This window comes from Melanerpes formicivorus, unplaced genomic scaffold (assembly GCF_026170545.1).
Source record: "Melanerpes formicivorus ecotype bairdi unplaced genomic scaffold, bMelFor1.0.p_v2 SCAF_11, whole genome shotgun sequence".
Taxonomy (NCBI): domain Eukaryota; kingdom Metazoa; phylum Chordata; class Aves; order Piciformes; family Picidae; genus Melanerpes; species Melanerpes formicivorus.
In genome coordinates, this window is record NW_027142363.1 from 15,711,733 (window position 1) to 15,725,591 (window position 13,859).

General features: G+C 42.4%; 1 protein-coding gene across 1 annotated transcript in view; it reads left to right on the forward strand.

Annotated features, from left to right (window-relative positions):
* Positions 1-13,706, forward strand: part of CRYBG3 (crystallin beta-gamma domain containing 3) — a 98,283-nt gene extending 84,577 nt beyond the window's left edge. The window contains exons 18-22 of the mRNA XM_068144639.1: positions 3,142-3,281; positions 6,417-6,540; positions 9,280-9,438; positions 10,029-10,188; positions 11,619-13,706. Coding sequence (XP_068000740.1) covers positions 3,142-3,281; positions 6,417-6,540; positions 9,280-9,438; positions 10,029-10,188; positions 11,619-11,707 — 672 coding nt within the window. The 3' untranslated portion in view covers positions 11,708-13,706. The remainder of the gene's footprint in view (positions 1-3,141; positions 3,282-6,416; positions 6,541-9,279; positions 9,439-10,028; positions 10,189-11,618) is intronic.
* Positions 13,707-13,859: the final 153 nt, after the last annotated feature.

A 13,859-nucleotide genomic window follows, 5' to 3' on the forward strand; every position in this document is an offset into this window, starting at 1 on the left:
TGTGTAAATATAACCCTCTTTAATCATTGGTCTCTGGAATATATTAAATCTCTCCAGATTTCTCTCTGGGCCTTGTCATTACAAAACAGGACAACAGGACATGCAAATCTTCTAGAGAATTTACTGGGGCTGGCTTAAGAAAGGCAATTAGTTCCTTATGCACAAAAATCAGGTTAACTAATTCTGTAGTGCTTTGTCATGATTGCAAGTGTCAAGCTTGCCCCCAAGGATGGCACTGTACCCATTTTCATTGAAATAGCTGTGAAAGGAAGTTCTGGTATTCCTGACCTAGACATGGCAATGACTGTGGTGGGTTGAAGTTTCCCCCCAGCATTAACTTTTGCCAGACCAACTCAGAAGAAAATGGAACTGTATTTACAAGCACAGTCTACACTCTACAGTGGAATGCAACGAATGTGTACAAAACATGCAGGAGTTACAATATTATACAGATACTTACAATTACTAAACAGCACAAGGATCCCCCTGGCCAAGGACCAGGGGAAGCTACCAGCTTCTCCCTCCCTGCCTTCCCTTGCCTCCCTATACAAAAGGGACAAGAGAAAGGAGCAGAGAGGTTAGACTTAACCAAGGCCAGCCCATAAGCAGGTTATCTCTCCCAAGTGAAGCAAAACAGCTGAGATCAGAAGAGAAGAGAAAAGGGGATAATTGTTATGGTACAGCTCCTCTTATTCCAGATATTTACCTAATGAATTTGTTTAGAATAATCTTTTGTTTTCCTTTTTATACCCAATAGTTATTTATTTATATTTTTCTAATTATCTGCTCAGAATCTGTAACCAAATCTTAAAGGCATAGCCTAAAACCACCACAATCCACCCCTTCTAAATAATTTCATTGGCTGTAGTACTATCCATCTAATCTAAACTAATATCTACATTAATGAGTAAATAAAGTTTGTGGGTAAACAGAGATAAATTGTTAGCAGACCTTTCAAAATTGGGGACTGGCATCCACCTAAAGTAACACCAGAATCTGAGGCTGTCCCCTCTTGTACTCTCTGCCCAGTTGCCCTTCCTCATGCTCTCAGAAAGCTCTGTTCTTGCCTAGCCTGTCAGAATTGGACCTCTGTGAAGAAAGCTGATCCTGTCAGTTCCCCACTTCTCTATCAGTAATGACTGCATCCTGGAAATGGGTGGAAGTGCATCTCAGCAGTCTGTAAGGCAGGGTGGGAGCAGGATGTCTCTGTAGTAAGTGTAACAACATAGCTTCAAAACTTTGTTTTTTACTGTTGGTAGTTTCCATGGAGCTATGAAAACAAAATCAGAGAAAAAAGCCAGGCCAAGTCACTGCTGCCAGCCGTTGGTGTAAAATGGTATCTGTAAAGTGAGTAATCAGCTCATTGCTCTACATATGGCTATGGAAATATGAGAGCTTCAGTGCTTGACACAGCAGAGTGTTTTCTGTGCTTCATGTCTGTGCCATGGTCAGTGGAGTCCTCCTGAGGTCTCTGGAAAGATGGTATCAGTCCTTGTGATCAGTTGGGTGTCTATGTCATCAGTGCAATGCCTGCTGACAGGCTGGAACTCTGAGTGCAATGATACTGCCTTGCTGAGCAAAGCAGCAAAGAAGTAGCTGTCTGCACTAGTTCTGCTGGTCTAGTTTTCAGACTAAGCTTATAGACACACCCCATGCAGCAGAGTGCAGGTGGGAAGAACTGACATTCCAACATAAAAACACTATGGGTTGTAATCTCTTTCTGTTTTGTGACATTGGTTTTGTAGGAGTGTAAGTGGGCTTTAAAAATATCTCTGCATGGATGATCCTAGACTTCTCTTTAAATGTCTCTGCAAACTCCCTTTCCATGTAGTGTTGCATAACTTACATTGTCCCTGCACTGGTTGGCAGAGAAAAGCAGTTTCTCTGAGGCGGAATTTGAACAGGCTACATACCAAGTTCACTGACTCAGTGCCAGTAAATTAGTAAGTCCTGAGTCACCACTGAGCCCTTCAGAGACCCTTCACTACAATACATGTGCCTCTCCAAACATGAAAGTTAAGTTCTCTTAATTACTCAGTGCCTGTGTCAACTTTAATTCAAGATTTTGTTTCATTCATTCCACCTGAGGCCATGCCTTCACTGCAGAAGAAATCCTGCCTTTTCCTGGGCTCACTGTCTGAGGGTAACAGCTCCTAAGAGCAGGGTGACCTCCCTAGAGAGGCTGCTAATTGTAGCAGTTACTCAGACCTATTCCCTCTCATTGTAGCAGCTGCATCAAGAAATAAATCGCAAGTGCTTGTGATTTTGGTTGTAATACTTCCCTTATGGTTTCGAATTCTAAATACTGAAAAGCTGTACAAGTGTTCCTTGTACTAAGGCACCAACTTCGTGTGTTTAAATGTGTTCCCTCTGTGCTTTTGTGCTGATCTTACAGCTGTACCACATTTTCATGCAAGCCAGTCTTTTTATTTGCTTTCATAGGCAAGCTCTCAACTGTAGGAAAAGGACATTAAGTGAAAAGTGCTCCAAGCCTACATGAGCTGGAAGAGGCTGCTAATTATGCCATTTGTTCAAGATTGTCAGGAGAAAAATAGGAATGTTAAAAACATGGAAAACTTTTCTTATTCTGACATTTTTAACCTTTTCCAATTTGTAGATCCCTAATTTTTTTCCAGTGAACCACTACTAAATGAAGTCTATGGACAGGAGGCTTCTGGTTTGCCTCACTGCCTTGGATGCAGTCTGCAGGTCCCACTGAAGACTGGTGTAATGAGAACACGTTACAATAAATTAATATATAATAAATAAATCAATAAATTAATAAACTGGACCTATGAAAAGGAATCAAGGCCCTGATGATGCAAATGAGATCAAGAAGAGTTTTGTCAAATGGAAACAGAGGTGTTTCTGCATTTCAAAGTAACTCACCATGTCTGGCCTGTGTCAGTGAGGGACTATATTCTGGTGACAAAGCCAGTCTGTTTCAGCCCTGTGTGCTCTGGTGGTGGGTGTGCTTTTTTTTCCCCTTGCTGTTACATTTGCTGAGGGAGCATGATCTAATACAAAAGCATATGGAAATGAAACTGAAGAGGGCAAATGTGTACATCGTGCCTAGTAACTGAAGGTAGCCTACAACTAGTAAAACTTTGTGGCTTTGTTTTTTTCTCCTTCTGCCACTAGGTTTTTGCTGAGCCCTCCATCAGTCTGTTTGCTCTGGAATGCTGCAAGGGCAGAGAGCTGCACTTCACTGAACCCGTCAATTCTGTTCTGAATGAGGACCTTCATTTTTACACTCAGTCTGTATGGGTTAGAAGTGGATTGTAAGTATGGAAGAAATACTATTGTCAGTTTTGCATTATAGGAGCTAATACTGAGCATCCATTTGCTCTTGATTACTGCCTTTTGTCACAGGATAGGTTTCACATTCTGACTTTGAGACAAAATTCTACAATCTGTTTAAATGCTAGACCTACTTTTTGTATCAGGACCCAAAATGAACAAAAACTCTGGGCAGAAGGTGTATTTGCCCCTGTAGGAATTGTCCTTTTATCCCTGTGTGGTGATGAACAATAGAGTCCATTGCTCAAGCCAGGAATGAGTTTTGATTGCTGACTTAAAAACACAGGTTGAATAAACTCAAGCTGCCCCTATTAACTGATTGTAAAATACCAGCTATAAAATGCAGTGATTGCACTTAAACCACTGCAGTGGTTCAGTGGAGCTTGGTGTGCTGGTCAGCTGCCAAAGCCTGGGGTGGATGTGACAGCTGAACAGGAATTTGCTTCTGTTATTTGTTTACCTCCCTCCCTCTGTGAGTGTGAATGCACACCCTTGGTCTTTGGTGAAAACTACTGCACTTCTGCACAAGTGACCTCATCTCTTCCACATCTCCCTGTTTCACCTTTTGGATACACTCTCAAGTATTCTGCCTCACACAGGCTTTCCACATCCACAGCAGCACGAAATAACTTGCAGAGTCTTGTCCTGCAGTGGAGACTGACTGGAAACTGCTTTAATTCTAATGTGACACATTTCCTGTTCATTTTAAATCTTCTCTCTACCTTTCTCATGTAGATACATCTGTAATTTTCTTGAGAGATCCTAGGGGATGGCATAAAGACACAATATTTGAACTAACTGGGCAAGGAATCAGTGTAGAGTGTTGACAGCTTAAGTATATCCCTGGAGTGATTTTTCTTACAATGAATTTTTCAAATGCATCAAGTCTGTTGCCACCTAGAAGTCAAAACCATTCTACAGATACCTCTGCTAGCACTACTGAGGGCTCCCCTGGTTCTCTGAGCTTGGCTAATGCTTTCAAGCACTATGGACTGGTTTGTTTCAGTAATTTCACACCAATGTTTTCCTGAAATATTGGTGAAGGATTGAGCCTCCCTTTCTTTAAGAGCAGTCAGTAGCTGTTTAATTTACCTGTGGGCCATAGTGAATATAAGCTTCCTTGCAGAGCTTTGCCAGTTCACTATAAGATCTAGTCCCTAACATCTGTGCCCTTTCCGTCCTGAACTGATGTTGTCTTGAGGTGCCCCATGGAAGTAGCGGCCCTTTGGAGCTGGCAACACCACACAGGCATTCCCTGGATCTGTGCTAGTTTGGATGAGACTACCTGACTTATATCTGGTGGGAGTGTGTAAACCTTTATGCCTCTGTGGGGGTGTTACAGTCTAAAGTGTGTCCTGTTGGGGAATGTCACTTTGCCCATGCAGTTGCCTGGTGTAGGAAAGATAACACAGTGGAGGCTGCTGGGCTTGCATGAGTGCCAAGATGAGTTTTGTCTGTGTGATTGAATGCCAGAAGCGCAACCTGGTTATTACTGTAACAATCTTTCCTCTGTTTCCTATAAATGCCTGCTTTGGCAACAGAAACTGCATTTCCAATGAGACTGATGCTCCAGGAACAGTGTTAACAGTCAATTCTCAGTGACTTCACAGAAAGCATCACAAGAAGGTCAGGAATGTACCAGAAGCATAAGGAACACACAGTGGTGGTCAGGTTGCTCTGAATACCTATTAGTCAGGAGATAATTTGAAGAAAGAGTGACACAGCCTCAAGGCAGTTCAAAGTCAGCATATTACAGCTTCCATGAAGTCCTGAGCAAGGATGGCTGTCAGTTTCTCCACATTACTTATACAAAAAATAAATTACAGGTGCTTTGAGCACTGTTTGGGGATGCTTTTTCATGGAGTTACAGTGAAACCATCCCTCATGTTCTTGGCAGTTATCTGTAAAACAGGTAAAGTGGGGAAACCAGTATTTGCTTTGTGTTCAGATAAGTTAATGAGTCAAGCATTTAGGATTCAGTCTGCACAACAACGTCGTGTTGATACAAACAAAACCAATCTGTGATCCTGAGGCCGCCTTTGTAAGCAGCAATGCAGAACTGACCGAGCAGATGTCTAGATAACAAGAGATCTGTGTGTGCCAATGCCTTAACTGTTAGAGGATTCAGCCACGTCCATGGCTCAGATACATTCAGTACAGGAAAGTCTGCTGCAAGTGGAACAGCTTTAAAAAGCTTTAACTGTAACAAAAGAAAGCGCTGGGAAATATCCTCTCATAATTAATACGGTGTTACAGTTTTGAAGGGGGAACTTTAGCCTAGATCCTGACTGCAAAGGCTGAAGGTAAAATTACTACCATTGGATGTAAAGGAAAAATAATAAGGTCTATATAATTCATTGGATTACTAATGGGAATATAGAGCAGAGGCATAAACAGTCCTTTCTCTCTTCCTCTTCTCTTGCTTCTGCTGGCAACTTTCCCCCCCCTCTCTTTCTTCCTTGGCATTGCCAGGGTCTCTGTTTTGACTACTGTGTGAGGTAATGGGAAGGAGGGACAGAGTGGGGGAGGAAGTGAACCAGTCCCCCTGGGTCCATCCACGGGCATCTGAGGAGTTTCTGTGTTGTTTTATAAATATATATATATACACACACACATACACACACACATATATAGTACATATATTGTATAGTTTGTGCATATTCATTGCATTTAATATTTCTAGATTGTAGTTTGCTTGTAAATATAGCTTCATTTGCTTCCATCCCAAACTGAGCTAGTCTGGCAATTTTTGTTTTGGGAGGCAATGCTCTCAAATTAGTTTAGGGGGGAGAGTAATTTCAACCCACCGCATATGTACAACCAGGCAAAGCTGTAAGTAGTGCAACCTTCCCATCTGGGTTCGTGCAGAGGTTTTCATGTCTGTGTGAAAAAATTGGGAGGGGGAATATGAGTTTACAGTTTTCAGGTCTTAATTTAGACAAAAACCAGTGAAACCACTGCAATGGATGGCATTTTGCTGTGTGGTAAGAGGTCTGATACCAGCACTGCTATGGAGAACTTCGGGGGCTTTCAGGAGCACCATCTTGAGCACGTCTGTAGCTCAAGTTTTGCTATAGTTAATGTGTGGTCTTTCATGCTCTGTTTTTTGCATCCAGGTGGATTGCATATGAAGGATGTAATTTTTCAGGAAATCAAATTCTGCTGGAGCCCAGTGAGATTTCAAACTGGAACGAGCACAGTGGCTGGAAAGCAATTGGCTCTCTTCGACCTGTGAAGCAAGTATGTTAAGACTGTATGAGGACCTTTGGGGTTTTTGACAGGGTTTACTGCACAAATGTCAGCTCTATTAATATAGTATAATGGTGTGCACTGTACTCCATAGATCAGGCCAAATGATGACAGCCAGCAGAACCTACTGGAAGATAGCTGAAGCAGAAAATTCATCCAGTGGCAGTTACTGAGATCTGTATTAAACTCCTGAAGGGACACAATTCCTAGTTTCTTAGGGCCAAGTTTTGCTCTTCTGAATGGCTCAGTAGGATGTTCTGTAGATGCTGTTTTTACTTTTTTGACACATAAAAACAATAACCAGAGAACCAATTCTCCCTTGGCTTGTTTTGCAAAAGGCATAAATGGAAGCAAAAACAAATCTAATTGTGCTGAAGCCTGGATTTCCAAAAGCAGGAAGGTTTATGCAGTCAGTCCTGCCAGGTTTCCCCTCTCTGCCTCACCCCAAATAATGTCAATTTCAGTCTCATTCAAAGATTCAGCTATGGAAACTAAAGTTCTGAAGAGCTTTGTGAAAAAGGTAGAGCAGCAAGGGTGAGATAAATGGCCCTCGTTCAAGGGAAAGCAGGCAGAGTTTTACTTCTCTGCCCTTCCAGGACATGTCAGGTAATTGGTGACTCACCCAAGCTCCAAACCAGCCAAAGCATGTGTTGCCACGTGCCCAGCCTCGCAGGGTCTGGGAGATAGGGAAAGGACAAAGGAGAGTTGTCAGAAGCGTGGCAGTAACTCCACTAGAATAGAATTGTTGTTACCTCTGCTTCTTACAGAAGAGCTTGTGAAAATTTAGTGACAAATGCTACTTTATTTTTAAACACTAGATTCAACTGGGGAGCTGTTGCAGTGAACAGAAACAACACTCTAGCATTAGTTATGCATTATCTGCCTCTGCTCAAAAAAAGTAAAGGAACTTCCTCCCCTTCTCACCCTGCCTTCCCAAAAAAAGTGGGAAAAAAATTCCCTCCTTTCTCCAATGATTTTTCAGTCCAACAAACTGACAGCTCCCTGGAATTCTTTGGAAGTGGTAACTGTGAAAGGATCTCAGTTTGTCTCTGGTTTTGGAAGTAATTTGTGCTAGTTTCTGAAACAGAATTTTCTCTTCAGCCAGCAATCTGAAAAGCTTTTGTATTTGGTAGCATCGTTTTTCACACTGCCACAGCAGGGACTGATACAAGGCCTATTTCAGCTACTTTTCTGGGCCTTTGGCATTTGGGGGTTGTGGGATTATGGTTTGTATTTTGCTTTAAATCCTGCAAACTGAGAGTTTCCTTGAATTTGTGCAGTCACCTACCTGTGCTTGACACTTCTGAGGGTATTTTTCTTACTGAGACTGGAAGAATACTACAAACCTGTACCACTTCTGACTGCCTCCTTCATTGTAAATTGCAAGAACAGTCAGATCTGCCATTGTAAGAGGTAGCATAAGAAAAAGCAAAACATTTGAAACTCATGCAAAGTCAGACACAAAAATGCTGCTCAGTGACTTCCTAATACAATCCCTTCCTTGTAAAGAATGACTGCACACTGCACTGACTCCCTGTAGCTCATGGATGCTTGGTGGGAGAGCAGTGTAGAGCTTGTTTTAATATGAAAAAACAAATTCAAAGCTCCTGGGAGAGAAGTTCTGCTTGTGCTGTGTTCCAGCAGAGCTGCCCTTTCTAATTCTTTGCTCTTTATTTGCACTGAAATCAATTAACAGAGCAAAAGCTCAACCCCTGTAGTAGCCCTACAGAATCTCACTTTTTCAGTAAAGAGGGATGCCAAGCCAGTACCCCATTTTCCACATGTATCACAGTATCACCAAGGTTGGAAGAGACCTCAAAGATCATCAAGTCCAACCTGTCAACCAACACCTCATGACTAAACCATGGCACCAAGTGCCATGTCCAGTCCCCTCTTGAACCCCTCCAGGGACAGTGACTCTACCACCTCCCTGGGCAGCACATTCCAATGGTGAACGACTCTCTCAGTGAAGAACTTTCTCCTCACCTCAAGCCTAAACTTCCCCTGGTGCAGCTTGAGACTGTGTCCTCTTCTGGTGCTGGTTGCCTGAGAGAAGAGACCAATTTCCTCCTGGCTACAATCCCCCTTCAGGTAGTTGTAGACAGCAATGAGGTCTCCCCTGGAGCCTCCTCTTCTCCAGGCTAAACAATCCCAGCCCCCTCAGCCTCTCCTCATAGGGCTTGTGCTCAAGGCCTCTCACCAGCCTCAGTGCCCTTCTCTGGAAGGGCACATCCAGTGTCTTGATGTCCTTCTTAAACTGAGTGGCCCAGAACTGGAGACAGGACTCAAGGTGTGGCCTAACCAGTGCAGAGTACAGGGGTACAATGACTTTCCTGCTCCTGGTGTAACTTCTCTGACATGTATTCCAGTTAAAAGGGGTTGAAGCTGCTGGATACATGACTCACTGGGTTTTATTACTAAGAACAAAATGCTTGTGGAACAGAGCACATTTGCTGGTCTTGGAATGAGAGAAACGTGCTGAGTGAGATATTTGCATATCACAGGAATTAGTTCTATACTTAAAAGAATCTTCTCTGCCATTGCTTCTTACAGCTGTCTCACCTACTGCTACCTTAGCTGCATATTTGTTTCCAACAAAAGGTTTTCGAACATCCTCATCTGAAAATGGAAAATACACTTTAGAAACCCAATAAAAGACGGAGGGGAGGCATTCTTACATCAGTTTTCCTCATCTTGGTTTTGTAACTATTCTTCTTCACACTATTTCAGCCAGCAGTGTACCTCAGAGTGAAGAACCAAGCCCAAGGTAAATATTTAACAGTTGCTGGGAGCCCAGCAGATGCTAAAGCAACATCGGTGTGTGCATCCCCATACAATGGCAAAAATACCCAGATCTGGCACTTCTCTCGTGGACTCTTGAAATCCAAGGTGAGTTTCCACGTGCTGGAAGCGAGCGGGTGGTATCGCTTCCCGTCCTCTCACCTTCACTTCTTGCTTTTACTGTAAGCTACCATTAACACCAGGATAGCTTTTAGGCTCTCTTACGCATCTTAAACCAAACCTCTTATGTTCTACATCCTTCTGCTGTGTACAGACAGATTTGATCTGTCTGATTTGGTGAGTGGGACTACTTTTCAAATGTCTGATGCGACTGATGTTCCTGGAAGTAGAAACTGGATTTTGTCTGAACTTGCAAGTTTAAACTTATAACCTTTAAAGGGTTAGGAGCTTCTCTGAAAAGTAACATGCAAAGTGATTTTGTATTAATGGTGCCCTTGAGAGACTGCTATTAATACAGAAAACTGATTTCACATCAGACACACCTGAAGCAGCAAAGACCACCACCTTCAATCGAGCAACTTAGTCAGTTGTCAGATCATCTGTTCCCAGCTTGCTTGCCAGGCCTATTGCCTGCTATAGCACAACTATTGCAATATGCTCAGTGCCAGAACAGAAACAAGTCAGGCACAAAACTGAGGCTTTGTGGCCTGGATGTCACTTCTCTTTTTGTTTCTTAGGCTAACAATGCCTGCCTGGATGTCATTGGTGGCAGAGATGTGCCTGGGGCCAAAGTTGCACTCTGGGCCGAACATGGGAAGGACAGGCAAAAGTGGAGATTCAATGAGGATGGAACCATCAGTTCATACCTCAGTGACCAACTTGTGCTTGATATTAAAGGTAAGTAAAAAATAAACAAAACAAAAAAAAAAACCACTAAAACCAAGCACAACTAAGCCTTACAAGTTCTAAGGGCATTTTTTGATTGAGGTTAATTCCTGTGTTCCAGCTCTTCTTGTACTTACGGTTAAATACCGAGTCCTGTCTCTCCAGTTCAGTTTATGTCCAGCTGCTTGACAGCAGGACAAGAAATAACAGGGCAGGGCAGAACCTTACTCTCGATCCCAGAGTTTTGTTTTATTCTGCTTCAGGGAGTTCAGTAGTGCTGATGGCAAGAAATGAAAGTTACAGAAGACAAAATGGTGAAGAGAAAGCAACCAGGGAATATCTGTGGCTCAAAACCAGACAAGTGCTCATTCCTGACATTTTCAGGCTAGTTAAAATTATTATTGCTCAAGTCCTAGGCTTTCTAATTATCCATCATGGTAGAACTAGCTCACTGAAGAACAGCTACTCTCCACACACAGTTGGTTTAAGCCCTCCTGCTCCTAGGAGAGGTAGTGGGGCAGTAGCTGGTTATGAGGTTGGGGGCTCCAAGGTGCTGTCTTCTCAGATGGAAATCTGAAGTAAACTAATTGATAGGCTAATGCATCTGCAGGGCTTGGGCACATCCCACAGGTGAAGTCATCAGCTTCTTCAATCAATGTCCTGTTGACCATGACACATCTGACCTCTGCAGCTCAAACAGTGGCAATTAATCCTCTGCCCTGTGATGCTGAATTAATAGAGCATTCCTGCTTCCGGAACTTAGGGTTTTATCTGCCATTGCTAATTCTTACAAAGTTACTACAAAGCCATTAACTGCTACCTGGTGACACAGATGACAACTATGGAGAGTATCACAGAGCTGTGCTTCCTAGGTTACTGCAAAATACAATGTTAAAAGCTGGGGTGGCAAGATACCACTTGATAGCTCTTCGTAAAACATTTCTATGGGTTTCTATTTAGGGTCACACAGGGCATTTTTTTGTCATCACTGCAATGCCACATGTATTTGTAGGAGAGAAATTTTCCTTTAAGGACTTCCTAAGTTTGTTGTTGGAATGGATATGCTATGCCAAATAATCTCACATGTGTCTGTGAATCTGGGTATTTCTGCTGTAGCAATATGCTACAAGTAAAGATCCAGACACAGGGAGCTCAGTGTCTGCCAGATGTACAATCTCTTTGGAGGTGCTGTTTCTGTGCCCAAAGGTACCTTTGAGGACTCTGGTTTGTGGTACACTCTGCTTCCAAACTAATGGAGCTCTTCAGGGCTTATGCTGACAAGTGATTGTGAGAAGGAGGCAGAGGGGCAGACACCAGCCTTCTGCCTCAGGGAATCCCAAGTTTTCAATTAGTTTTCCTGCTGAGTCACATTTCTTAAAGATTATGCAGAGACTTTTCTGGGAATTTCTTTTTTAGAACTTTCTTTTCTTCTTACTTTTAAGGAGGAAATCATTACGACAAGAATCACATCATCATGAATCAGCAGACAGATGACAAGCTGTCACAAAGATGGGACATTGAAATATTGTGAGTAAGACCCACTGCACAGATGGACCTCATATGGGTTATTAATATCTAGAGGGGAAAAACAAACCTCCTGAAGTCTGCCCTAGGCAGCAACTCCTCTCCACTTTCATTCATGCCAAGCACCGACTCTTAAGCAATTGGATTTTGCACAGATCTGGAAGATGGGAAGCTGACCTTGGGTCTTCCTGCAGGGAAGCTGATTCTTTAGAGGCTGCCACTATTTGTCTTCATCTGAAGTGTGAAAAGGAAATGCAAGAACTAGAAGTAAGTTTTGCAGGATGCAAACTGCAAGAGATAACACGGGAAAGGCTCTTGAGAAGCTTCCTCTCAAACTGGTGGATGTTTACTGAAGAGTGAATGCACTGTGTGTGAAAGAGGTTGTATTGGACTTTTATGGCCCAAGCGAAACTGTGTAGGCTCCAAGCAGTGCTGCAGCTAATCATACCTCTTGCTAAAATGCAATTTATTTTGTTCATAAAGACAACCTTGAACTGGAATTACCAGCTCACCTTGTGAAATGAGGCAATACACAAAGCCTGGCTTCTTCTCCACTAACATTATTGGTAGACCTCTATCTTCGTTTAACCGTACCAAATCTCCAGATTCAAGAACCAGTTTTGCACTGACCCATGCCCTGTTTCCAACCCACAAGATTCTGAAGCATCACTGAAGACCACCTTTAACACGGAGCCCTGTGTGCATGTATCAAAAGAAAATAACAGTCCTGGGTCAGGCTAGACTTCTACAAGGGCTAGCTGCATTTAGAGCAGTAATGATTTTTAACTATTATGTCTTGATGTATATAGATTAATTTAATACAATGTGGTTTGGTCTTGAAATCATGTCTTCCTTCAGAAAATAGCTCACTCCAGTCTGTGTTTTCAAAGGTGCTAGCAGCCTGTATTTCAATGTGTTTAATGTTAAAAGAAGAGCATAACTGCATGTTAATGTTACTGTGGCTCATCAAAAAGATGCAGTGTTTTAGCCCAAAGGACAAGGACTTAGCCTGCAGTCCAGACGGCATGCTGGTGCTTTCCTCAAGCTTAGCACTGTGCAACCAGCCTACTTAGCAATGACTTCAGACAGAGCCAAGTAACTTCTTGGACTTCAGTTGTTGTAGGCTTGAAAAGCATCTTCCTTACTCAACACTGCAAGTGCAGAAGGGCTGTGAACACCTGATGTGGAGGATGGTCCCTTAGATCACTGGTATTTGATTTCAGCATGACTGAATTCTTCTACTTCATTGAAAATCATCTGGGATTGGGGGGGGTTATTTATATATTGAGGGTATGTATTTCTAGAACTGTTTAAAGAGGTTAGGGTACCTAAAGAGTTTAGGTTACCATATGCTTCTTTAGGTTCCAAAACCTGTAAATAGTGCAGGATTCACCCCAAGCAAACAAAACCACATACCCCTAATTTTGCCACAGAATTAAAGTATATGGATGTCTATTTTTATATGAAATGGAGTTCTATAGAGTACTATTTAAAAGAGAAAATCACTTGCACTTACTATTTTACATTCTAAAGTTACCATAAATCTGCTGTTTAACTAACAGATCTTCAAATGTATGCATATATTTTTCCAACTACAGCACTTGTTTGGCTTTTTTTTATGTCAGTATGTCAAGTGTTCTACACCTGGCTGGCTTTCCAGAAGGGAGTGTAAAAGCCTGTGTAAAAAACTTCTGTCTTTCAAACCAAGGATGACTGCATCCTATTTGGTGGATCAGTGTTACACAACAGAGTAAAGCAGGCTTCTGTCCTGAAGAGGTCTTGAATGTAAAATGCTAAGCATGTATATTTTAATTGTATAAAGCCTTTTTTAGAGGAAACATTTTGCTTCTTCCTTTTGTAAAAGCTATTGCTCTGCTTAGGGTTTTATCAGATGTCAAGCACACTCCTGTAAAATACTCTTTCAAATGAACAAAAAAGGGAAGTGCACTTGAAAATGTGACAGTACTGTTGCATGAGTGACACTGACAGCCAAGGATTAAGATGACTGCACTGCTCCCATGAAAACCCACTCAAGTGAGCAGTGATGCGTTTGAGTTGCGTTCACGTTGTTGGTGCTGGGGGGAAGCAGAGCTGTTCAGCAATGTTGTTTGTGTAGTCCCCTTTGGGAAACAACATACACTGCTTTTACTGAGAAGCCT